Here is a 27,940-nt window from a genome sequence, read left to right as displayed (position 1 = left end):
TTCAAATGCTACTATTATAATCATGTATTTTTTTCAACCAGCGAGAAGAACAATTCTCACTATTTAACAAGTTACCAAAACCGATTATATATTCATATTCATTTCAATCCGCTGGAAGAAGAATTGCCCCTATTTAACAAGTTACAAAATCCGAATGCTATCATTGTTCGATATCCATATTCATTTCAACTCTGGAAGAATGGAACAGAATCACAGCTCCAACTTTATTAAAATGTTGTATTCGGTGTCTGCAAATGTAAACATCCAAGATGAACAGCTAGCTATCAAAGAGTAAGATTTATCAAATCCCCCTACACTCAACCAGGTTTTTGTATGTACAGCAGCACCATTATAATCAGAAGAATATTTTTGCAAATTAAATAGCTATTATTACTATAAACTCTAACAATGGACAAAAATTAGGACCCTCTGTGTATCTAAAATTTATGATGTTTTGGGTCTGACGCCATTTAACTACTGCTTCGGGTTACATTGGCAACCTCCATCACATCATGGATCTTCAGCGATAGCATATCTAACTTGATTTACCACGAAGAGAAATAACTGCCTTGAAGAGTGCGCCCACCATCTTCCTAAATCAACAAATTACCAAGTAGTTAATACCAATTGCAACCATTACCAATATGTTAATAGCAAAAGCAATGGTATTTAACAAGCCAACAACTTAGCAAATCGACTAGAAGCACAATAGCAATAATTACAAAAAAAAAATCATGCTCAAGTAAATAACATTAAATTTAACTCCAAAAGTCTTTTAAAAAATATACAGAAATTTAAGTTGAGCTTTGTTCTTTCCGATAACAGCATTTAAAAATAATTGGGTATAATGGACCAGCTCCAGAAACACTCAAACCACAGTAACATCTGTAGAAGTCATTCATGGGAGAATGGAGATGCAATTCACATAAACTGTTTAGTATGAATAAAACATCTACGTCAGGTGAAAGAGATAATCTTAAGAAAGTTTGTAGGTCAAAAAGGCACTTACAGAGAGCTTCTAGGTGACACCCATGTTAGATGCATGACAACAATCTTCATTTACAGCAGGTTTTTCCCTAGATTTAGCATCAGTGTCTTGCTGCTCCTTGCTAAGTGTAAATTCAAGCTGCTTTTCCACACTCTTAAACATAGAAGTGCGTTTGGATCTTAACCGGTATGGAGGAGAAGCATTAAAAGCCTTAGCATTGTTTACAGGAACAGAAGCAGCTGGACTTCCACACAATATCCTGTCATGCAACCCAGAATCTTTCAGAGAGCTGTTACCTTGCCCCAGTCTATCAGAAGTCAAAGAACTCTCCTCAACTGCTTTGTTGTCTTCCATCCTGCTTTCATTTAGTGGTGAATTTTTTGGGGTTTCTGCTTTTCTTTTTCGTAAGATAGAAGGTGTATTTGGAAAGCTCTTAGCAGCCATTTTCAGAATGGATTCTGGTGACAACCCATACAAACTGCTGCTTTTCATGGAAGGTGGAGTGAAATTATTAATAGGCAACGCTACTGGCTCCGGTTCAAGTTGCATCTCCAACTCATTATTTGTGTCAGTTACGAGGTAATGCTCTAACAGCGGAGACTGATAGTACAAGGAACCATATACTTGAGTTCTGTATGGCAATGATGTTGCAATTGCTTTGTCTACGCCATTGGTTCTCAAGCTCTCAATTTCAGATGCTGCATAGACATGGTTATCATCTAAATTGGATGATTGTGGCCTGGATTTGGCCAGATCGGATGCAGTAGGCTCATTATTGAGGAAACCTGAAGAAACCCCCATATCATGAGATGGCGTCAACAATCCTAACTGATTGCCATCTTCTTCAATTTTACATACTTCTGTGGTTCCTGATGAAGTTTGCACTGTTGACTCTGACCCTATATTATTAGAACCAAGTACTTTCCCGGTTGAAGTTGTGAGATACGAGTCCTTGGCACTAGTTTGAAGACCATTTCTTGCAGCTGGTGGAAGATTTCCAGTGACTAAATAAAACTCTAACTTCTTTTTCAAAGAACTATTCCAGTGATTCTTGATCGCATTATCAGTCCTGCAGATGAAAAATAATCAGTTGTGAGCAAACTAAAATTCATTGCATACGAGATGCACTCTAAATTAGCCATAACAGCATACAGTATACAACAAATTCAGTGGCCTCTAGATTCCAATATGGCTAATAATTTGCAAAATGAAACAAACACCAACGATAACTACGATGGGTTTCCTGGCAAGCTGATGCTGGAAATATACGAGGCAGAAAAGAATAAATTCATCAACAGTGAACCCAAACCTATACATTGAAGAAAAGGTTTGACCTAATCTTGATCTTTATAAAAAAGGAAAGCATCCAGTATATTAAGAAAATCTCGATCCATTACACTTAAAGAAACTACTTTGATAAAATAGAACTTCAAGGATCTACACCAACTTGAGAGTCTTAAATTTACTACTAAAAACAAAAACAATCCGAAACCCAGATAATACAAGTAGGGCTGTAATTCGGGACGAGCGAGCCGAGTTTCGAGCCGGGCATAATTCGAACCAAGATTAATCGAGTCGAGCCGAGCCAGCTCGTTTAGTTAAACGAGCCTAAATCTCTGCCCGAACTCGACTCGTTTAATTTCACGAGTCGAGTCGAGCCGGCTCGGTTAGTTAAACGAGCCGGTTTTAACTAGTCGGGCGAGCCGGCTCGTTTAATTTTACACTTAATCGAGCCTAAACCTCTACCCGAACTCGGCTCGTATAATTTCACGAGTCGAGACGAGCTGACTCGTATAATATGAAATTATGCTTTAAACGAGCATTGAAAAACGTGCCGAAAAATAACACAAATAATCTAGAGGGACTGAGGGAGTAGATTAAGAAATAAACTTAGAGGGTGAATGTGCGTATATAATTGTTGTAAAATAAGACTAGTATATGATTTTGATACAACTTATAAAATTATAAATAGTATTTTAAAGTTGATCAATTGAAAAATATGTGTAAACTATTATTGGACAACTCGACTCGGCTCGAATTCGGCTCAGTTCGGTTGTTCGTGAACAATCTCGTGATACGAGCCGAGTTTGAACTTCACTTTCGACTCGGTTATTAAACTCGGTTCAGCTCGGCTTGTTTTAAAAAATTTACCTCGATCAGAACTCGTCTCGACTCTGTTTATTTACGCTATGGTCATATGTATTTTTTTGTGTTTCATTATTTTAAATATGACTATTCATCTGCACAAAGGGGTGCTTCAATTAAATAAATTCAAATTAAAGGGCTGACTTTTATAGGGTTCACTCCGGATCTCGCATTGCTTATACAGGTTGCCGCAAAAGTTGTTTGCTCGTGCATGTCAGATGGGAACTGGAAGTGGGATTATTCTCTGTACCAGCCTGTTTCGTATAATTTCACGAGTCGAGCCGAGCTGACTCGAGTAAATAAACGAGCCGGAACTTCTGCCCGAACTCGGCTCGTTTAGTTAAACGAGCCGAGTCGAGCTCACTTAAACGAGTTCGAGCCGGGCGAGCTCGCGAGCCGCCCGACTCGAATTACAGCCCTAAATACAAGAAAGAAAAAGGGAAACAGAAAATACACGAGAAAACAAAACGATAAGCAAAAAAAGAGTGAATGACAATAATACACAAAACCTGATTTCCGTCCTCCACCAAAAACATTAGTTGAACTGAAAGTGGATAATGTGCAGAGTTATGATCTGTTAATATTTGATGCTACTCCATAATTAAACACAATTAAACAAGCTTTCAGAGTACGAGTATACTAGTATATGTGTGCATGATTGTCTTATATTGTGACTGAAAATGACCAACGAACCACGATAAAGTCTGCTACTTGAAGGATACAAATATTACACACTGACATCTGAGAGATATGAATTACATTCTTTTATTGATTATTGATTTGCCCTTTAAACTATTTTCCGTTTAGAGGTAACGGGATAAGTTCTGCATATGTCCTACCCTCCCCAGGCCTTGATCTCTACAAGTGTGATATGCAAGGTATGGTTTAGTAACATTGTTCTTGTATCTTTTAAATGGCACAAAATTTATTCGGAATCAAAACTAGGACAAGCTACCATTACAGTGCCCGGACACCATAGACAATAAACTAACATGAGAGTTTCCTAATAACTATTACTTGCCTTCCAGGTAGGACCTTAGCTATTTCAGCCCATTTGTTTCCATATAACCGGTGGGCATTCATGAGGGCTAATTCTTCCTCCAATGTCCAAGCATCCTTTTTTATATATGGATTCAAATGATTGTGCCACCTGTAAAAAGCCATTATGTCATTCTCCAAAATTGTGTGAATAAACTACAATGACTTCCATGACATCAGCATGCAGATATTTGTTACATTAGACGAACGAGTAGAAAAAGGATCGACCAGGGACAATCTGAAACAAAGTATGCTGTATGTATATACAAATATATGACTGAACAGTAAAAGTTTATAGTGAAATAAATACTAATAGTTGAACATGATTCATACACACAAAATTACAGTATATTTCAGAGATGTGGACATATGTATAATTTTTGCCTGTGTATCAACTGGCTACAATCGAGGAGGACACATAAATTCAGAAATAGTAGCACCCAACCTAGTAATAAAAACAAGCGATAATTGACTTGCACAACCATTATTAGAAAAACAAAGAATGGCTAAACTAGATTATTTTATAATAATTAGACTTGATGCAATATAAGTTTAAATCTTATCTACCTCTAGACCTAGTTATAAAATGAAACAATAAAATGACTCGTACAACCATTAAAAACGAAGAGCTGCCGAACTTGATTTTTTTACAAAATATTAGACTCCCAAAAAATTCTATATGCTTGATGCAACAAATTAAAAATATTATGTACCTCTCACGACATTGTTTCCCGATACGACCAGGCAGAGATTTTGCAATAAGTGACCACTTTGTAGGTCCATATTTTGCTACCAATTCAGTAATTTTCACATCCTCCTAGAAAAAACAATTTATAGATGTCACAACTATGAAAAAATAACTCAGCAACTTTTCATGAAAATTCTAACATTTGTAGTAATAGTAATAGATGTAAATTCGCAGAAGGAAAATTAGGTGCCAACCTCTTGAGTCCAAGGTCCTTTAATAAGTTCAGGATTAAGAACCTTTTGCCACCGATGTAGACACTGTACTTCTGATCGATCTGGAAAGAATTCCGCTGCAAAGAATATATATTTACAGATATTAAAAATAAGAACTTGAAAAAATAAATGTTAGGGAACAATTTAGTAATTTAGTGATTCACGAGATTATATAGTAATTATTTAATCAAGTAACAAAATTTAGTGGGAAAGGGACTTGTAGGTGTTACAAATCCAGCAAATAAAATAATAAATTATAATGCAACATAGAAAACCAAAATTTTGAAACAATCGTGTTATAAACATGTATAAGTATCAAACTATAAAACTATCGGAAATGGTTAACTGAAAACTTTATATCAAATAATGAAAGAGATGTAATTCCTATTTCCTCCTCATCACTATTCATCTTGTCTTCGGAGAACCTGCAACATTTTTATCTACTTTTAACCTATCATATATATGACTTCAAATTTTTGGAGAAGAAACTTACGATTTGAAAGGGAGGAAAAGCACAAGAACTCCATGTAGATTTTACGAGGAAACACATCCATACAATGATTAAAAAATTTTAAAAAATAATTCTGCGAATATCTACTTCTCCATCCATAATCTATTGATGTACCCTATAGGTCTTCTTACTTAAAATAAGAATAACAGAAAAGATCAATTGGATATTTCAACCTTTTTATTGTTCTGCTTCAGTCAGGAGACAGGGAGAGATAGTTAACAGGGAAAGCTTAAAGTTATTGCTGGTCTCTAGTTACAGTTTGATCCCCATACCATCACTCGGAGCTTTTGTTAATTGTAAGAATTTTGGCTTCGACTTGTATATTCAGGTCTCCATTATTTGAAAAATGTAATGGTATATCAACAGGTGTCAATAAATATTCAGAAAGATATAGAGATTTATAAAATGAGTGAATTAGATGAACGAAAAGAGGCGAGAATTGCAGAGAACTGAAAAGAAGCAAAACGGAGAAAGAGAGAGGAGATACATGTAGACTGCTGAGGAAGAAACCTAGAAAAATGAGAGCTCAAAGTTCGGATTCAAGAAAGAATGTAGAGATAGATAGGTAGCACTCCTATCTATCTCTACATTCTTTCTTGAATCCGAACTTTGAGCTCTCATTTTTCTAGGTAGCACTAGTCCATTCAGACATATTCAATATGTACAGTACATTGTAAGTTAAGGTTTCAGTGCCGGTATACAAAGATGCCGGTATACAAAGAAGAAACTTACTTGACTACGTTGAATTCCTGGCTAGCTAAAGCTAGTTTTAATGACTCAATGCTCTAGCTTAATTCTCCTCTATTCTAATTTTGGATATCTAAACTAATCAGTTAAACTAAACTGGTAAAGAGGCACCCAGTACCGTGGCCAACAAGATTTTTGTTGGTGCTTGTTTGGCGGGTCAACATAATCAAAAGAAAAGATAAAGAATTATTAGATTAAGGTTTAAACAGGTTTCTTCTCATCCTACTATGAGTCTATGACATATGTGTTAACTTAAATTGATGTTTAAACTTAAAATTAATATAATATTATGAATACAGAACCTATTCTCCTTAAGACCGGTGAGAAGTGAGCTTTTACTCATATAGCAAAAGTAAAATAAGACTGCTGGATAGCAGAATGGAGGTACAAGGTTCTGCGCATACTAAACAAATTTAGTTTGAAACATGAACTTACAACAAGTTACTTAACCTTTAAACTCAATGTACAAGAAAATCACAATGGGTACAAAAGGGAACTGACTATCCTCTTTTGTTCCAAAACTTACGTTTAATTAATTTAGTTTGAAACATATAGTTATAACAAGTAACTTCACCTTCAAACTGAATGTACAAGAAAATCACAATAGGCATGAAAAGGGGACTAACCTATTTTCTTCCAACACTTTCCTTTGTAAATTGTAACAGCTCTCTTCAATGTATCATCCTGTGCAAAATTCAACAATTTATATGACAATTGGTGGTGCTATTAAACTTAAGTAAATTCCTAATTCTTAGTATTATAGTCTAACAAACAGGAAGTCTTACCTCCTCTGGAGTCCATCCGCCCTTTGCTCGACGAATTGGTCCACTTATCCGCCTATAAGAAATATGACCAAATTATTACAAATAGTATCCCGTGACCTCTAGACTGCTCAAGATGATAGAAAACCAAAAAAAACACGGAAAAAAGAAGAGGTATTATATGATACAAGCATGACATCAGAACTGGAAAGAGAAAGACATGACTGCTAATAGAGATTTGTTTGTATAAACGACTGACTTGGGCTATGTGCTAAATTCTAATGTTTCAACCTTAAAATTAGCAACAAAAGAAAAGGTTTACATAGACCCTAAATATATTATCAGTTTCGCGGCTTCAAAGGTTACATAATAGTAAATATAAAAGTATACTGATTGACAAAAAATAAAAATAAAAACTGGTAAAAAAGGCCTCGAAAAGGTCACTTGTATAAAAAACAAGGGTATAAAAAGAGTGGTCTAATGAAATTCTAAATGTGAATCAAATGTCAATATTCCTTTCCTTCCATAATCTACTTTCATCTTTCTCTTCCTCTTGACAAAATATCAAATAGCTATTTAGGTAAGCTTATTGACTAGTATAAAGACAGTGACATAAGACTAAACCATGTTGGTCGTAAGAATAAAGAGCTGAACTGAGAACGAGGCAAATAGTTGAAAATTTTATTTGCCTCACATAAAATGGTTTAAGTGGTAAGATGCTGATTTCCGTAATCTGAATCAGCATAAGTGGCTTTCTTTTGTAAATCTTGTATTCAGGTAAAGAAATACACTAATCATCAGGCACATGCAGAACCAAAAACCAAAATAAATCAAATGAACACCCTAAAAATTACAGAAACAGGGAAAAATCATCTTCTATTCTATGCATTTAGAGTTGGCAAAACAACACTATTTCCAATTTGTCTTTAAATTCTTTAGTCAATGACTCGATACACACAAATCAAATCTTTCTGACTTTCTGCAATAACTAGATCAAGATAACATACTAAATTGGGATAGCATAATAAAATAAAGCAAAGCAACATCCAATTCGGAAAGTTTTGAATGCACTGTGCAATTCCGTACAATAAATTTTCCTCCATACAAAACATCTAATCAATATCTATAATAAAAAAGCACCGAGTTTAAGTTGACTACCTTTGAGCTACGGACGAGTCAGGCGTAGGACTACAAACCCCAGGCGACTTAAAATTAACACTCTCACTCGTCTCCGAAACCGAAGAGCTAGACACCGCGGCAGACTGCTTATTCTCCAAACAACACTCCTCTAATTTAACCTCATCCATTTCAAACCAACCGTCATCCAAATTCAAAAACCTATCACAAAAACCAAAATTAAACTTCTCACACAAACAATTCCACGGAACGATATCGATAACCGATATCGAATCGATATCGTTCCGCTTCAGCTACAACAAATCAAACAACACAACACAAAACAAACCACAAAACCTTAATTAAAGCCACAAATCACAACTCGCAACTTCAATCACATAAAATCAATAATCAAAACCTCAGATCTTCAATAAAATCACAATCAGATCATAATTAAACACACATAAACAATAAAACAGATTAAAAAGGCATAATTAAACGTAATTAAACACAAATTAATGATGAATTAAATATAACTAACTATACACACGCATATAGATACAAAAATTAAAAATTAAAAATCTGACCTAAATAAAACTCGCCCGTTGAAACGAGAGAAATAGTAGATACAATTTTTTGTATGTAACGAATATAAATTATAAACACCAACCGACGGCTCCGTTAGGGGGACGTTAAGTTGGGGGGGTTTGTGGGGAAGGGAGTTAACGGTGAGAAACGGAGGACGTTAAGTTTTGGGGGATTAAAATAATAATAAAATAGGTTTGAACCTCAAACGGCTTACTATTGTGATGGCTATCCTTTTGTGTATCGGGCAAGTCTTGCTTTTGGTTCGCGGGCTAATCTGGACCGTCCGATTGAATGAAAGATACGTTACAATTTCAGAACATCTTTCACGGCCATAAAATTGTTTTTGGATTTTATTTCATTTATATTATTACTATGCTATTTTTAAAGCCGGATTTTAATTTACAGGAAAATGAAGTGTGAAAAGATAAAACTTACCTCTGGATTGGATGCACAATCAACGGCAAAATAAAAAATTAATATGAGGGAAGTTTTGTATTTTCCTGCACCGGAAATTAAAGTTTGGCTTTGAAAAATAGTATTTCATAGTTAATATATTTTATAAGCAAAATTAATGTTTATATAATCTTTTCAATATATAATAGCCCAATATGACTATAAAATTAGTGAGACTTGTTGTTGGCGGAAATCGAACCACAATCTGACAATTAGTTTTAACACTAGAATACCACTATGACACTATAATTTTTATATTTTTAACAAACACTAAATATGTGTCTCTCACAAAAGAGTAAAATTTCACCTTTCCATTGCAATTAATGAAATAACATTTTTTAGTCATATTTTTCCATTCATATATATATATATATATATATATATTGATTTAATTAGTTATATATTATTAAATAATAAAAGTTACAATTTAGATAATAATTTTGATCAAAATCTAACATATATAGATAATCATTATACGAAAAATATAAATAAATTAAGATATAACATATATTTAGTAAATAATGTAATATGTTTTCAAGTAATCGTCTTGTTAAAATCTACGATATTATATATAAGAATTAATTAATATTGTCAAATAATCAAGTTCATACTAATACGAAAAATAAACAAATAAAGTTTATAATACGTGTTTATTCAATAAAAATTATATTGTGAGAACATATACATAATATAATTTTAAGAAAATAAAATGCTACTCCCAACCATTTCTTTATAGTTTCCTTTTTGGATGTCTCATCCAATTCTTTACATTTCAAAACTTACCAAAAATAGTCAATGGGTCCCACCACTTTTCCACTTTTCTTCCTTTTTCACACTACTTTCACTCCACTATCTCCTTTTTATACATTAAAAATCAATGGGTTCCACCACTTCACCCACTTTTCTTCTTCTTTTTCACTATTTTATACATATTTCTTAACCTCCGTACCCAAACCAAACGTAAAGGATTGGCCGGGACGGAGGGTGTACATTTTAGTCATTTGACCAAATTGACAACAAAAGATCAAATCAATCAACAATTATGGGATAAATGAAATAATGTTAGATGTACACAAAATTTATAAATTTATTTAATTTTTGATTTATACCAACATATTTAGGTGTATTTCGAATTTAACATCATAATCTACTCGATTTAAAATAAATCAAAATTTGACCATTTTGGAAAACAATGAAAAAGTCTCAGAAAAAACTTGACAATCACTATCTATCTGAATTACAATAATTCAATTCGTGGGAACACGATTATTTTTGCTTGAAATGAGGTCGAAATTATTCAAACTTCAGTTTCTCATTCTCCCAGAATTATAAATTTTTCAATATTATAAAATTTCAGAATACTCACCATCCTCACAAAATTCTAAAACTTTATACGCAAAATTTCGATATTGCTAGAAAACAGTTTGTGCCTCGCACGGGTTATGATGCTAGTGATTAAAAAGTCTCATTGAAAAGAGTAAAGTACCCTTGTTTTTAATATTTACATAAAAGATGTGATTTGTGGGAATCGAACTCAGGATACTTTATTCACCTATACAATCTCATACCACTACACCATATTGTCACATGTGTTTTTATCATACACATAATATATAAATGTGCTGAATTAATATCTTATTTAACTTTAAAAGTAGTTACTTGAATTCCGCAAAAAAATAATAGTTACTTGAATATTTGAAAAGTTAATTTTAAACAACTTAATTCCAGATATAAAGTTAGGCATAGTACAAAAATGAATTATTATCTTATTTATTAATTATTTTTTAGTTTGAAAATATATCTTATATATTTTTAACATATTTTCTATTATAAAAAGTAATTAAAATGTATATATATATTTTTTTTAAATATTGAAAATAGAATCACGTATATATAAATAATCTGTATTGGTATTATATATTTTGATAAGTTATTGTTAGGAATATGTGTATTAGTTTGATGATAAGTTAAACAAAACACTTAAGTAGAAATCTAGTGTTTGTAGCCTCAACGGATAAGACCATCTTGACTATCCGTTGAAGGAGTAGCTTTACTTAGCAATAAGTTTAGTATTGTAGCACATTTCATTCTCTGGATTCAAGTTGTAATTCTTAGATGTTGTAGAAAATTATCAGTCATGTTGACTACTAGTGGATATGCAAATAGGAGGGCTAATTGTAAATATTTCATGCCTTGTAATTTTGTATAAGTGAAGAAGTATCAACTGATATTGAAGACCTTCAACGGATAAGAAACAAAGCTTCAACGGATGTCTCTAAAGCTTCAACGGATAATATCCATCAACGGATAAGTGCTTCAACGGATAAAGACTTCAACTGCTAATGCATCAACGGATAAAACTTCAACGGATAAAGCTTCAACGGATAAGGCATCAACGGATGAAAGCTTCAACGGATGCTTAGTTCATTAGCAGTTGATAGTGACAATTTATAAGCTGACAGAGGCACATGGGTTGACAGAGACAAACTGAAATATGGAAACCTCTAGGAGGAATCAAGAAAATATAGCATTTCCATTCTGGTGCAAACAAGGAAGTATTCAAAGATTAACAGCTAAGCCTAAATTGCATTGGATAGAGAAATGAAGAAGAAACATGTGAAGAGCCTTTTTAATTGTATTTTACAGTTTTGTCTTCACTTGTAAACTTGGTGATATATAAACCAAGTAGCAGCTAGTAATTAGATGTGAATTTTCCAGAGCTGTTTAGAAAAATCCAGAGAGAAAATCATCTAGTTTGTACTAGGAAGCAGCTGTGATTTAATTCTTTGAATCACAGATTTTCTGAAATAACACATCTCTGGTGGAACAACAAATCCACCAGAAAAGTTTTTAAGTTCTTTGTGTTCTCTACATTTGTGTTTGAATATATATATCTGTCTGTATTAGCTTCAAGCCATTCACACACATTTGCTCACTAAAACACTTAGCCTTAGAAACTACTCAAAACTTGAAAAAGTTTTGAGATTTACATTCAACCCCCCTTCTATAAATCTCATTGTTAGTCCACTGGGAATAACAATTGGTATCAGAGCAAGCTCTTAACATACAAAGAGTTTAAAGATCTATTCTGCTAACATCATGAGTAAGAAGGATATTGGTGTAAAGATTCCAATCTTGGAAAGAGATAACTATCATCACTGGAAAGTGAAGATGCATTTACATCTTCTCTCTCAAGATGAAAGCTACATCAACTGCATTGAAAATGGTCCTCACATCCCTCACAAGGTGACCATAGCTGCTACTGCAACAGTTGCTGTTGGACAGTCTATTCCCAAGCCAAAAGCAGAATGGACTGTTGAAGATATTGAAGAGGTTCACAAGAACAAGAAAGACATGAACATTCTGTTTAATGGCCTAGATCAAGATATGTTTGACAATGTCATTAACAGCCAAACTGCTAAGGAAATTTGGGATACTGTGCTGCTTATCTGTGAAGGCACTGAGCAAGTTAGAGAAAACAAAATGCAGCTTCTCATTCAACAGTATGAATATTTTCATTTTGAAGAAGGAGAATCATTGAATGATACCTTCAACAGATTTCAGAAACTGTTGAATGGATTGAAGCTGTATGGCAGAATGTACCAAGTCAAGGACTCCAATTTAAAATTTCTAAGGTCTCTACCAAAGGAATGGAAGCCTATGACTGTTTCTCTGAGAAATTCTCAAGATTATAAGGACTTCACACTTGAAAGATTATATGGAATTCTGAAGACATATGAACTTGAGATGGAGCAAGATGAGCTGTTGGAAAAGGAAAAGAGAAAAGGAGGATCAGTTGCACTTGTAGCTAACAGTGAGAAGGTTGGAGCCAGGAATAGGAGAAGACAATGCCAAGTCTCAAAATTGGCACAAGCAAATCAGAATCAAGCAAGGGTAAAGAGCAAGTAGTTGAGGATGAAAACAATTCCAGTCATGATGACTCTGATGATGTTGATGAACATCTGGCTTTTCTGTCCAGGAGGTTTGCAAAGATGAAGTTCAGGAAAAATACAAAATTCACTAAGCCAAACAAAAACATGGTGGACAAATCCAAGTTCAAATGTTATAACTGTGGCATTAGTGGACACTTTGTAAGTGAGTGTAGGAAGCCAACCTTTGATAAGAAGAAATTTCAGCAAGTTGATTACAAAAAGAAGTATTTTGATTTGCTCAAATAAAAGGAAAGAGCTTTTCTCACTCAAGATGATTGGGCAGCAGATGGAGTCAATGAAGATGATGATATGGAATATGTCAACCTAGCCCTGATGGCTAATTCTGATGAAAATAAAACTAGTTCATCAAGCAACCAGGTAATTACTACCGATCTCTCTCAACTTTCTAAAAATGAATGCAATGAAGCCATAAATGATATGTCCAATGAATTATATCATTTGCGAGTTTCCCTTAAATCACTAGCTAAAGAAAATGCTAGGATCAAAGAGAATAATGTATTTTTAAGTGATAGGAATGCTGTGTTAGAAGATCAGGTAATTGAGCTTAAAAAGATTAAACTTAGATGCTTGACTGTTGAGAGTGAACTAGAAGAAGCTGTTAAGAAAGTAGAAATTCTTTCTAAACAGTTAGAAAGTGAGCAAGAGGTAATCAAGGCCTGGAAAACATCTAGGGATGTTAGTGTTCAGATTGCCAAGGTTCAGGGAATTGAATCATTCTGTGAGGATGCCTGGAAGAAAAATAAAAAGGAGTTAGAATTAATTGATGGATTGTCAATGGATGATGAAAGTTATCCGTTGAAGGAAGAAAAAGAGCATCCGTTGAAGGCTCATCAATTAAAACAGGCAAGTAATTTTAAAAATAAAAATCTCAATAAGAAGGATGATTCAACTTTCAAGAACTTTGTCAAAGAAGGAGCTAGCACATCCAAAGATGCCAGTAAGGTGAATATAGGACACATGACTTTAGATCAGCTGAAAAATAGGCTTAAGTTGGTTGAGGATAAGAAGGAAACTAAAAGAAAATCTAAAAGAAATGGGAAGGTAGAGATTAATAAACATAACAATTACACACCTGATAGTTATGCTCCTAGAAAAAGCCGTGTGCATTGTAAAAGTGTTAATCACCTATCTGATAATTGCAAATCTGTTAAAAATGCTCCCATGCCTTCAAATCCCTCCATGCCTAACATGTCTGTATCACCTCCGCATGTTATGCCTGTTATGTCTCATCAGAATCCCCATGCACATTTTGCAAATATGTCATATATTAATAATCCTTATTTTACTGCATTTAGTATGCCTCAAATGCCATACAATATGCCCATGTGGAATAACATGTTTGCACTATCTATGCCTTATCAAATTCAATCAAATGTGCTAAATGATTCTGTGACTAACCCTACACTTCAACCAACCACATCTGAGATCAAGGTTGACCCAAAGTTACCTAAGTCAAAAGATGCAGGAGGAATGAAGTCTAGGAAGAAGACTAGCAAGGCTGGACCCAAGGAAACTTGGGTACCAAAATCAACTTGATTGATTTTATTGTGTGCAGGGAAAAAGAAGGAATCTATGGTACTTGGACAGTGGTTGTTCAAGACACATGACAGGAGATTTCACCCTACTCACAGAGTTTAAGGAGAGAGCTGACCCTAGCATAACCTTCGGAGATGACAGCAAAGGATTCACTATGGGATATGGCTTGATTTCAAAAGAAAATGTCATCATTGATGAAGTTGCATTGGTTGATGGTCTCAAACACAACTTATTGAGCATCAGTCAACTATATGACAGAGGGAATAATGTTTCCTTCAATTCTGAAGCTTGTATTGTCACAAGTAAGAAGGACAATAAAGTGGTTCTAACTGGAGTTAGAAAAGGGAATGTGTACTTAGCTGACTTCAACTCTACAGATGCAGAATCTATTACTTGTCTTCTCAGCAAAGCAAGCTCAGTTGAAAGTTGGCTATGGCACAAGAAGCTGTCCCATTTGAATTTCAAGACAATGAATGATCTAGTCAAAAAGGACTTAGTTAGAAGAATACCTCTAGTAGAATTCATAAGGGATGGACTGTGTGATGCTTGTCAGAAAGGAAAGCAAAAGAAAGTATCATTCAGTAAGAAGCTTGAATCTGCAATTGATGAACCATTACAACTGCTACACATGGATCTTTTTGGACCAGTCAATGTATTGTCAATTTCAAGGAAAAAATATTGCCTAGTGATTGTAGATGATTTCTCAAAGTTTTCATGGGTTTATTTTCTTGGATCAAAGGATGAAGCTAGTGAAATCATTATCAATCATATCAAGCAAGTCAACAATCATCCTGATTTCAAAGTAAGGAATATTAGGAGTGGCAATGGAACTGAGTTCAAGAATTCAACCATGAAGTTGTTCTGTGAAGAAAATGGGATCATGCATGAGTTCTCAGCTCCAAGGATCCCACAACAAAATGGTGTGGTGGAAAGGAAGAACAGGTCACTAATTGAAGTTGCAAGGACAATGCTTGAAGAGTCAAAACTCCCAACTTACTTTTGGGCTGAGGCTGTTAACTGTGCATGTTACACTCAGAATATTTCTCTAATCAATCAGGCAAAAGGCATGACTCCCTATCAATTATTCAAGAGAAGAAAACCAACTTTAAACTTTCTACATGTCTGTGGTTGCAAATGTTACATCTTAAGGAATCAATCTGATCACAAAGGGAAGTTTGATGCAAAGGCTGATGAAGGAATATTTGTTGGTTATTCTGCTGGAAAATCATATAGGGTCTACAATCTAAGAACCAACATTGTCATGGAATCTGTGCATGTTGTGTTTGATGATAAAAAGATTGATGGACTAACAGATGATGGACATCATGAAGGACTCAAATTTGACAATATTGAGATATATTGTGATGATAGTGAAGATGAGAATGATGAAGAAGGCATCTCAAGAAGAATTCAAAATCTGCCTTTGGATAATGCACAGAATGTTGCATCCGTTGAAAGTCATAATTCAGCTTCCGTTGAAAGAAGCAATGCAGCATCCGTTGAAAGACAAAGTGCATCATCCGTTGAAGTTCATAATGAAGCATCCGTTGATCACGGTCTGTCAACGGATAATCAATTCACTTCATCAGTTGATAGAGCTCCCAATTCCTTTCAAAGGATCAGCAACTCAGGGGGAGTTTCAACCAATCAACATTCTATCACACATCATGACAATACTGAGGCAACCTCATCTAGAGCTAATCTACCACCTCAAAGGAAATGGACCAAGAATCACCCTTTTGAACTGATCATTGGTGATGCTACATCTAAAGTGCAAACTAGAAGGGCTACTCAAGATGAATGTCTGTATAGTAGCTTTCTATCACATGAGGAACCTAAGAGAGTAGAAGAAGCTCTATTGGATCCAGATTGGATTTTAGCAATGCAAGAGGAGCTAAACCAATTTGAGAGGAACAAAGTATGGAAGCTGGAACCCAAGCCAAAGAACAAGAGTTCTATTGACACAAAATGGGTATTCAGAAACAAGATGGATGAAAATGGCATTGTCATAAGGAATAAAGCCAGATTGGTTGCTAAAGGTTATTCTCAACAAGAGGGAATAGATTTTGATGAAACATTTGCTCCAGTTGCCAGACTTGAGGCCATCAGAATCTTTCTAGCCTATGCAGCCCATGCCAATTTCAAAGTCTATCAAGTGGATGTCAAGAGTGCATTTCTAAATGAGGAATTGGAGGAAGAAGTTTATGTAAGCCAACCTCCGGGATTTGAAGATCCAAACTTTCCAGACTATGTGTATTATCCGTTGAAAGCACTTTATGGACTAAAGCAAACACCTAGAGCCTGGTATGAGACTTTGTCAAAATTTCTTCTAGATAATCACTTCACAAGAGGTACTGTTGACAAAACTCTTTTCTTTAGAAATGTTAATGGCTCTACAATACTTGTTCAAATTTATGTAGATGATATTATATTTGGATCTACAGATGATAAGCTTTGTAAAAAGTTTGCTAAGTTAATGCAAAGTAAATATGAAATGAGCATGATGGGAGAGCTAACTTATTTTCTTGGTTTACAAGTTAAACAAGTTAGTGGTGGAATTTTCATTAGTCAAACTAAATATATTTATGATCTTTTAAAGAAGTTTGACTTAATGGACTGTTCATCTGCAAAAACTCTCATGGCCACTGCCACCAAGCTTGAATTAAACAAGGCTGAAAAGTCTGTGGACATTTCAAGTTATAGAGGCATGATTGGTTCACTTTTATATTTAACTGCTAGTAGACCTGATATAATGTTTTCTACATGTCTCTGTGCTAGATTTCAAGCTGACCCTAAAGAATCTCACTTAGTGGCTATTAAAAGAATCTTCAGATATCTCAAAGGGACTCCAAATCTAGGAATTTGGTACCCTAGAATCTGGTTTTAATCTAATTGGCTACTCAGATGCAGATTATGCAGGCTGTAAAATAGACAGGAAAAGCACAACTGGCACCTGTCAATTTCTAGGGAACAAGTTTGTGTCATAGTTCAGCAAGAAGCAAAATTTTGTTTCTACATCAACAGCTGAAGCTGAGTACATTGCTGCTGGCAGTTGCTGTGCACAGATACTATGGATGAGGAATCAACTATTTGACTATGGACTAACGGTTGACAAAATTCCTATATTATGTGACAACACAAGTGTCATTGCCATTACTGAAAATCCAGTGCAGCACTCAAGAACCAAGCACATTGACATCAAGTACCACTTCATTAGGGAACATGTGATGAAATGTACAGTGGAACTTCATTTTGTTCCAAGTGAAAAGCAGATTGCAGACATATTTACCAAGCCACTTGATGAATTAGCATTCACAAGATTAGTAAGTGAGCTAGGTATGCTTAATTATTCATAAATTTATGTCCTCTTTGAAATCTGCCTTGAAGCCTGAAATGAATTTGCTGCAAGAACAAAGTTGGCTTTGAGTAAGACTTATTCTATCAACAGATATTCCCTATCCGTTGAAAGCCAAAATTGTTCTATCAACGGATGTTCATTATCCGTTGAAAGACAAATACATTTCTGGTAATTTTATCCCTCAACGGATAAAATAGTGTTGATCATCAACGGATAACTATTTACCTTATCTGTTGAAGTGTCACATCAGTTACTTTAAGTGAGTCACAGCCGTTGATACAGATATACACTGTTGTATGTATTTGTATTAAAGGCAGTTTTCAGAATTTCTACAGTTTTCTTTTTTCTTAAACGGCTGTAATTTATTTAAAAGTATCATTTAATCATTTTATTTACGTTTTAATTCAAAAAAGTATAAAATCCCATTGAATTCTTATTTTCACTTTACGCTTTCTTGCAATTTTTATTCTCCTTCTCTCCCAAAATTCTCAAGTTTTTCTCTGCAACCTCTACTCACAACAATGGCACCAGTAGTCAAAATTATGTCTCAATCTGGATTTGTTTATGAAAAGAATAATTTCGTAGCCTTGGTTGAAAAGAATGAAGCCCATTCTGATTAACACAAGATGATGGACTTCATCAAAAACTGCAAACTAAGCTATGCAATGCTAGAAGCCCCAACCATCTACTGTGAGGTGATTGAGGAGATTTGGACAACTGCAGAGTTCAACTCCACATATATGACTATTGTCTTCTCTCTCAAAGGTACGGATTACTGCATTAACTGTGATGATATACAGTCTTATTTTAAGTTGCCTGAGAATAATGCCATGACACCACACACTGATAAAGATGTATCTGCTATGTTAGATTCCATAGGCTATGCTTTTGATTCTGCTAGTTTAGGTAGTATTAGACGGAAGGGCCTTAGGAAAGACTGAAGTTTTCTTGGAGATGCCTTTATCAAGGTTTTCTCTGGGAAGATCAGCAATTTTGATGCCATAACTTCATTGTTGGATTTTAAACGCAGCGGGGTCATGGCAAAACACTTTTACACATACAAAATCCAAATAAAAGCATATAAATCGTGAATAAAAATTCGAGGGATCGAATCTAACCTTTTAAAATAATTCGGAGACAACGATCAGAGATCCTTAGCAGTTGCTCCTCAAGTGTGAAGCACTCCACCGGTATCCACCAAGAAAACGATGTTAAGGAGGAGGAAGAAGGTGGAGAGAATTAGGTTTTCCAACCTTTTTGGGTTTTCGGGTTCGATGTGGGTTAGAATAAAATAGGGTCTATAATAGTGTATTTATAGGCAAAATTTTCAGCTGAAATTTTCCCATAAATAATATTATTATTATCCCATTTATTATTCTTATTAATAATTAAAACACCTTTTAATTATTAATCCTTTTTCTAAACACTTTAGAAATAATTCTCTCGCTTGATTTAATTTCCAAAAATTAAATCCTTAATTAATAATATTAAGAACTTTTCTTAATTAATTTATAATCAATTAAATCTTATTTAATAAATTATTAAATTTGCCAATTAATTATTAATTTCATAAATAAATAATTATTAGCCATTATTAATTAATTCCTCCACCATTAAATCATTCTCTTTTTATGGTGTGACCCTGTAGGTTCAATATTAAGCCGGTAGTAGAAATAAATAATAATAAAACTATTTTATCATTATTTATATAAATTCTCTAATTTATTAAATATGATTAATTAATTAATCACATTTATTCTACATCGTGAGGGATACTTCTCAGCATATCGCGACTATCCGGATAATATGAATTCACTGCTTAGAATACCAAGAACCTATTCAGTGAATAGTTACCGTACAATAAACTCCTTCTACCCTACAATGTCCCGATTAAATACAAGGCATGGATATCGTGTCAAGCCTATCTAATTCAATCACTTGCTTACCATTTACTATGCGTAGTTCTATGCAAATTAGAAACTCCTTTCTAATTTCATTCACTCTGGCCAGAGATTCCTGAACTAGCATAAGTGGATCAGCCTTGAACATTCGCTTCCTTCACTGGAAGGGGTAGATCCTTTATTGATCATACACTATCTTCGTGTACAAATTCCTATACCCAGAAGAGCCCTAATAATTGTCCCTGGAGACTAAGAACTAAACCAAAGCATAGTTCAGTGTACACAAGATGACTATGATGACCTCAAGTCTAAGGATACTTGTACAACTATCACTGTGTGAACAACTGCTGACACGTGAGTGAACTCCATCAGTTGTTCAGCTGTGCGAGTCATGTCCAGTGAACTTATTCTATAATAAGCACCTACATACTAGCTATAGTGTCACCACACAAATGTCTATGAGAACAGACATCCTTCATAATGAAGCAAGCATAGTATGTACCGATCTTTGCGGATTATTAATTACCAGTTAGTAATCCTATGACCAGGAACTATTTAAGTTTAGAGTTATCATCTTTTTAGGTCTCACTATTATGATCTCATCATAATCCATAAAAAACTTTACTCTAAACTATGGTATATCTTATTTAAACACTTAAATAGATAAAGTCCGTAATAAAAACAAAACAAGTCTTTTATTAATATCAATGAAATCAAAACAGATTACATAAAGAGTTATTCCTAAATCCTAATTCATGATTGGACTTAGGACATATTCCTTTCATTCATCTCTTGTTAATATGCTCTATATGCTAGTTTCTGATAGGTACTTTAATTTTAGCAACTATGTCATGCTAGAATTAGGTTCCAGATTAGGTAACAAAGCTAATAGACCACATAACATCTACTATGCTAGATTCTTTATGTTATTGGCTAACCATGTTGCTGAAGGATTGGTTATATCTAATGAGAACAATAAACTCAAATGATGGGCACAAGAGAAAAGGGTCCTTGCAGACCTTTTGAGAATGAACCTCAACAGCCAGGTGCCATTGGTATATTTGCCAATCATGAATGCACCACAGGTAAGTGAGGTAAACACTTCTATAACTCCTACTGTTTCCAACCCCATTGTTTCTTTGCCTTCCAGTGTGGCAATGGAATCTGTGTCTTTGTCCAAACAGGTTCCTACCAAAGCCACCAAAACTAAAATTTCAAAACACAAGCCAAAGAAAACCACCTCTGCTGTCTCTCAAAAGACAACAGTTGTAACAACTACCATAAACCCTGAAGGGAGTGAACAGGGTGTGAGTGGTGAGGGGAGGGGTGAACATCAAGAAACCCCCCAGGATAAGGTGGGAGAGGTGAGTGGTACCCCAGCCAGCCAAGCCACAGTCTCACAAAAGACTGTGGTGGTTCAAAAGGAGTCAAACACATCCCTAGTTGCATCCTCCCAAAAGGGTGCAACTATTGAAAATAGTCCCCAACCAGGGATACAGAACAAAAGAGGGAGGGACACTGAAGCCACACATTCACCAATCAAAGCCTTTTCAAGGAAGAAGAAGGCCAAAAACCTAGTTTCCACACAAGGGGTACACACAGCACAGATACATCGACCTGTATCTTTGCCTTCTCAAATTCAGCTTGATGTGACTCCAACAAATGTGGAGTCACAACCCCATTCTCTCATAATAGAAACACATCAATCATCAAACTCTCCATCACCCTCTCTGGATGTGGATATGATATTCACATCAATTCCTGATTCTCCCTCATTAAAACTCAGGAAGGAGCCCCACTCAAAACCTGATGATCATCATCTTTTAGATGATTTGTTGGATCATCAGCCAATTCTTTCAGATATAGTTGAAGCATCTGTGTCACCTCACTTAAAATCAATTCACACAGATTCAACAATTATATCACTTTCAATATCTACATCTTTTCCTTCTTCAACGGATATCTCTCATCCGTTGACAAATAGTTGTTCTTCGACGGATAAGCTTAACAGCAGTTATCCGTTGATACCATCAGTTTCCACTTCAACGGATACTCCCTATCCGTTGATGGTCTCTACACATATAACAGAAATAATTCCAACTGTAGAGGACATGGTTACTGTACAATCACTTTTAGGTTTGAGGGAAGGGAGTGATAATTTGAGTGAGAGGCTGGGTTGCTCCCAGGCAAAAGGAGAGGTTGAGAGTCACCATATGCATGCTATTTCTTCTAGCATGGCAAAAGTGAGTGAGGGGAGTGCCACCTTAGAAGGTGAGGGTGTGAGGGTGTGTGTGAGCCAGGGGGAGCCCCTGATGCAAGAAAATAGAGAAAATGAGAGAAAGGCAGGTACAGAAGCTATAAGGGTGGATCCAGCCATTGCTAGTGAGTCAGTGATTGTGGATGATGCAGACAAGGGAAGACAATTTCAGCAACATTACAAAGCTGTAATTGATAACATTTCCTTGGATGCTGACACTTTTACTCACCCCGTTCCAGCCTATCAATTGTTGGCTGCTCAGGGCAATGTGGAGGCAGAACAGACTTTAAACATTGTACACACTTCAGAATCTCTTCTCAGAGACAAAGCTGCTATTAACAGGCTGCCTTCTCAAGCTGGTGAGCCATCTGAAGAATTTGGAGTAAATTCTAATGATGATGACTCTAATTCTTTGTATGAGAGCATGAACTTAGGGGGAGAAGTAGGCCCAAGTTCTGTTCTAGATCTACCTGATTGGGCATGGGCAAAGGCATCTACACCAGGAGAGTTTGGTGTAACTTTGGTCAGGCAAGTAATGACTATTCAGAAGGCCCTTCAAGAGACTACAGATGCTGGTACCAAGGCAATTCTTCAAGCTCATCTGGACTCTCTGCATCTCTTGCAGTTGAAGCATTTCAAACAGAATCTAAGTATGGATGAACTCAAGCAGGACATTGCTGATCTGAAATCCTACAATGCTGAGAAGATGGATTCAGTCATGCCTTATGGTACTATGCAAGATTTGTTGGGGAGACTGAGGAAAGCATCTGATGCTGACAATAGGCTGGCCAGGTTGGAAGACAGAGTTCAGATCATTGAAGACTCTATGGTCACCATTCTTCAGAATCAAAAACTCAGATAAATCTACTAATGCAGCTGGCAAAAGCACAAGGCTTGACCCCTACCCTTGATGATAACAAAAAGGGGGAGAATAAAGGGGAAGGGGAAGGAGAGCCATCAACAACAGTTCAAATATCTCAAGTGCTAGTTCCTGCCACCACCACTTCTCTAACTATTCAAATCAAAGGAAAGCTTGATGGAATTGATCTAATCCAGATAGCAGCAGCTGAATTGCAAGTCAAAGAGCAAAGGAGGAAAATTGATGAAAAGATGCAACAAATTTTTGGTTCTACAACTTCTAAATCACAATCTGTGAAGCATAGCACAAAGGTGGAACCAATTATTATGGAGCTCAAGCCAGTAAGGAGGAATAAGGTTGGAGAGACTTCTTCCAAGAATCTGAAACCTATGGTTCTCAAGCCCAACAACAGATCCAACAAGGACTCTACAAAGAACCCTTTAAGCCTTGCTCAGTTGAAAGAAGTTGACTTTCCTCTTCCAAAGCTTGATGAAGACAAGGTTTTGGGTGGGAGTATCATAAAGCACAAAGAGACCATGAATGTGGTTGAAAGGATGAACATGGCTATTATCTTTAGAGAGGGAAAGAGCATCTGTGTGATGCAAGGACATCCCAAATTCTCAATAGCCAAGAGGGAAGAAACCAGAAGGTTGAAGGAAGAAGCCAAAAAGCTAAAGGATGACAAAAGAGCACAAGCAAAGCTTAAAAAACAGCTAAAGTCAAGTCAAGCTGAAGAAAAGAAAGAAATTGAAGACAAAAGTGAAGATGGAGGTATGGGGGACATGGTTGATAATGATATGGAAGAAAGAAGTAAGGAAAGAGAGGAATGGCAGAAAGGGAACAGAAAGAAGGCCAATGCAAAGAGAAAGATGGTAGATGAGACTGAAGAAACCCAATCAAAATCCAAACCACTACCTTCTATTCCTGAACCCATTGTGCCTGACCCCTTCATAAACATTCATGGTGAAACAATCATTCCTAAGGAGGAACCAATTGATTGGGACACCATCAAATTGCCCACCTTCTTAACCTCTTCTCCACCATCAAAGAAGCAGAAAAGAAGAATCAAATCAACACCTCCTAAAACCTCAATCAAATTCACTCAGAAGCCTAAGCCTAAGCCACAAGCATCTAAGGATGATTATGTTCACATTTGTGACATAAAAGAATTTTCAGACATTGAACTCTATCTGGATGAGCTGAAGGAAGTAAGGAGAATAGCTGCCTACAGACATCTACCAAAAAGACTAGTGTTCAAATACAAAGAAAGTGGGGAAAGAACTTGGCCTCTCTACATGATTCTGAATGAAGGCTACTCTACCTTGGTTAGAGTCTACTCAGTCATACAAATGGATTCTGGCTTTACCAGGACTGCCAAGACTGAGATTCTCAACAAGATTGCCAACATAAGGAAAACTTGGAGGGAGCCCAATGCCTTGCCTAGAACATTACTCATTCAAGAAAGAGGAATTACAGTTCACAAATCACCTCATTGGTTGATGGAGTTCAGAGACAACAAAGGAGTCAGAAGATTTTTCAAACTTGAAGATCAGCTCAAGATTGCCAGTAATGAAACTCTCAAGGATATGCAATCTAAGTTGGACATCAATGAAGAAGATGAAGCTGAATTCTACAGACAACTTCAACTTCAAATAGAGGAGAATGACAGGAGGCTAGGAAAGAAAACAAGGGATCAAAGGAAAAGAAATTAATCTGCTCAGGCTAAAGGAGCACCCTTGGAAACAATGTAATTCTTCAATTCCATCTCAGCATACACATTTTTGCAGCACTTTTGAATTTCTGCTTTATTACAGTTAATATATTTGTCAAGTGTTTTGTTATCATCAAGCTAAACCTAAATTTATGCCTACAGTTCTAGTAGACATAAATAGGGGGAGATTGTTAGGAATATATGTATTAGTTTGATGATAAGTTAAACAAAACACTTAAGTAGAAATCTAGTGTTTGTAGCCTCAACGGATAAGACCATCTTGACTATCCGTTGAAGGAGTAGCTTTACTTAGCAATAAGTTTAGTATTGTAGCACATTTCATTCTCTGGATTCAAGTTGTAATTCTTAGATGTTGTAGAAAATTATCAGTCATGTAACACCCCCAGATCCGGGGTCGGGGATCCGGGTCGTCACGGTCTTTCTTTCCACAATATCACTTCACTTAATTAATAATAACCAACCTTATGCTGTGACCCCACACTAACATACACCACAACCCGTTATAGTCTCAGAGATGAAATTCAAATAAGTACAAGTCTTTGAATCCACAATTTAAAAGTTATTACAACCCAAAACGATTACTTGATAAATTTACAGTTAATTGCCATTATCTGCCACAAGTTATAATTATACATAATTGATTCTCAAAAACAAATGGTCTAATCTACAATAGATCTACCTCTGCAGCTATAGCAGCTACGACATCAACGGGAAGACGCGGAACGCTTTCCACGCGCTTGCGCTGGGTCTGCTGGAGTCTGGTCATCTTTCCTAACTGTTGTTGTGTGATGAAAGAAGAAAGCAAGGGTGAGCAGCAAGCCCACCAAAATAATATGCATAATTATTTACAGTATATGAGTCTACTCATAATACTCATGAAAGTCTTGGTCAAAAGAAATGAACCAAGTTGATCACTTAATGCGATGAAGTCGCAAAATATTCAGTATATATATATATACATATATACTTTTCAAAATATTGGAAGTCCGCTTCCATGCATAATATACACAAAGTCCCAGTGTATAACTGTATATAAAAAAAATATATCGTTGCAAGGTGATCTCATATATCTAACCTTGTCTCAACGTTTTTCTGAAAATCTTTGTCATTCATAAGACAATTATTAATTAGATATAAGTTCTAAAGATGAAGTTACCAAATACTTCACTACATTTATATCATTCCCAATACTACTTGAACTACCACCGTTCAAGTTATAATCAATTTCAAAAGTTCATCCCACTGATGAGACCACAAGATAAGACTTGAATAGATTCAATCTTTGAAAGATTATTGAATGAAAAAGTTATGAGATACTTTATTTATTCCCGATATATATAACCACATATATATATCCCTTTAAACATTTCCTGGAACCTCTGTTATGTGAAGTATGAACAGAGTTCGAAACATCCAATGAATTTTGGAAAGGAAAAGAATTTTGGCATAAACCCGATATCTCGCTGATCAGGCAAAGATACCAATAAGTAACCTTTTCTACTAGTAGATGGACGAATTCCCCACTGGTCATCACCCTGGTCATAATTAAGACCTATGCTGGACTGCCACTCAGCCACCTATGCATTTGATGGACTCCCACTGAGCCACTTACACAATAATAGACCGTACCTCGGCCTGTCGCTTATGCCGACTCAATGAGAGGGGCTTACTTCCCGAACGTTGGGCAAGTAATCAATTCATTTACCAAATCTGCAACCTTGTTGCGAATGTAAATACACCACAGAGCCGGATTTCCCAGGTTTTGAGCGAGTATTTAAATCCCCTTTAAAAAGGAAGATCTTAAATATAAAAATGAGTTTTGGGATCCGCTCTGACTTTTAAAAATCATTTTGAAGACTCGAAAACACTTTAAAGAGTGTTTGGAGTAAGGCTGATTTAATGAAGTAAATCAGTCCCCAGAATATTAGAAAATATCTGAATATTATTAATTAAATAATATTCCCATAAAGAATAGTCTTTATAAAAATAATTGAAGTAGAAGTATTAAAATTTATACTAGAAACGAGTATTAATTAACCAAAGCTATACTTATATGAAAGTATTATCTTTATTTGAATAATCGAAAATAAGTTTGATTATTGACATCTTATTCTTTAATAAAATAAAGAATATATTTCAGCAAATAATCGGAGTCATAGATCCTCAAATGAATATTCAAATAATATTCAATAAATAAAATAAGCTGAGTCATAATACCTCGAATGAATATTATAAATAATATTCATTAAATAAAATAAAGGAGTCATAAGTCCTCCGATGAATATTCAAATCATATTGAAATAATAAAATAAACTGAGTCATAACCCTCGAATGAATATTCAAATAATATTCATTAAATAATATAAAAGAGTCTTAAGTCCTCGAATGAATATTCAAAATAATATTCATTAAATAATATAAAAGAGTCATAAGTCCTCGAATGAATATTCAAAATAATATTCATTTAATATAAAGGAGTCATACGCCTTCGAATAATATTCGAAATAATACTCGATAATAAAATAAAGTTTAAAGTTATCGAATAAACCTTATTCGATTAATAGTTTGGAAAAACTATAACCATATATATATATAAATATATATATATATATATATCCATATCCATATAAACTCTACTCGGGATCCTCGACTCCCGGTTTTAGAAAATATTTTCACCTTTGGGTCCCTATACTAAGGGTATATGCAAGATACCGCTATCCTCTAGCATAGGTATTATCAACTGAACCAACAGATATATATTTCAAGAATATGAAACAGGCATGCATATATACCATATCACATGCTACAATATATCGCAAGAATTTGCTAAATAACCAACATGCATCTATCGCAAGATAATGCATATACAAGTGTATTCATCACAACAACAGTATAACGGATAGAATACTTGCCTGAGCGACTTGGGGGTGAGAAAGGCTCGGGACGAGTCTGATAACCTATAAACAACAAGTAAGTTGGAATTAAACCAAAATCACTTGTAAATCTATGCTTTAACTAACTTAGACTCTAATGCTAG

General features: G+C 35.1%; 1 protein-coding gene across 4 annotated transcripts; it reads right to left on the bottom strand.

The window, feature by feature from the left end:
- Positions 1 to 142: 142 nt before the first annotated feature.
- On the bottom strand, positions 143 to 8,999 carry LOC141713669 (transcription factor MYB3R-3). 4 transcript variants are annotated; one of them, XM_074517183.1, is made up of 9 exons: positions 8,854 to 8,999; positions 8,309 to 8,488; positions 7,175 to 7,226; positions 7,016 to 7,073; positions 5,114 to 5,208; positions 4,885 to 4,988; positions 4,155 to 4,283; positions 1,010 to 2,057; positions 145 to 593 (listed from the first exon to the last, which is right to left on the bottom strand). In XM_074517183.1, exons 2-8 carry the CDS (start codon positions 8,455 to 8,457, stop codon positions 1,019 to 1,021), a joined length of 1,626 nt encoding a protein of 541 aa, XP_074373284.1. In that variant the 5' UTR covers positions 8,458 to 8,488; positions 8,854 to 8,999; the 3' UTR covers positions 145 to 593; positions 1,010 to 1,018. The 4 variants fall into 4 exon arrangements, with proteins under 4 accessions (XP_074373286.1, XP_074373284.1, XP_074373285.1 ...); XM_074517184.1 differs by lacking the exon at positions 8,854 to 8,999 and adding an exon at positions 8,624 to 8,812; XM_074517185.1 differs by lacking the exon at positions 8,854 to 8,999 and having other exon boundaries at positions 143 to 589; positions 8,309 to 8,813.
- Between the last annotated feature and the right edge of the window lie 18,941 nt (positions 9,000 to 27,940).

Source organism: Apium graveolens, chromosome 3 (genome assembly GCF_009905375.1).
Source record: "Apium graveolens cultivar Ventura chromosome 3, ASM990537v1, whole genome shotgun sequence".
NCBI classification, from domain to species: domain Eukaryota; kingdom Viridiplantae; phylum Streptophyta; class Magnoliopsida; order Apiales; family Apiaceae; genus Apium; species Apium graveolens.
The sequence above is the reverse complement of the archived record's forward strand: the minus strand, read 5'-3'. Positions and strand labels throughout refer to the sequence as shown.

What these genes read in the sequence shown, in the direction of transcription:
- LOC141713669 (XM_074517183.1), bottom strand. Translation starts at nt 8,457, where the DNA reads ATGGATGAGGTTAAATTAGAGGAGTGTTGTTTGGAGAATAAGCAGTCT. An exon ending in GACTCGTCCGTAGCTCAAAG is followed by an intron (nt 7,227 to 8,308) that starts GTAGTCAACTTA and finishes TATTTCTTATAG; the next exon opens with GCGGATAAGTGGACCAATTC. An exon ending in GGGAAACAATGTCGTGAGAG is followed by an intron (nt 4,284 to 4,884) that starts GTACATAATATT and finishes GGCTTTTTACAG; the next exon opens with GTGGCACAATCATTTGAATC.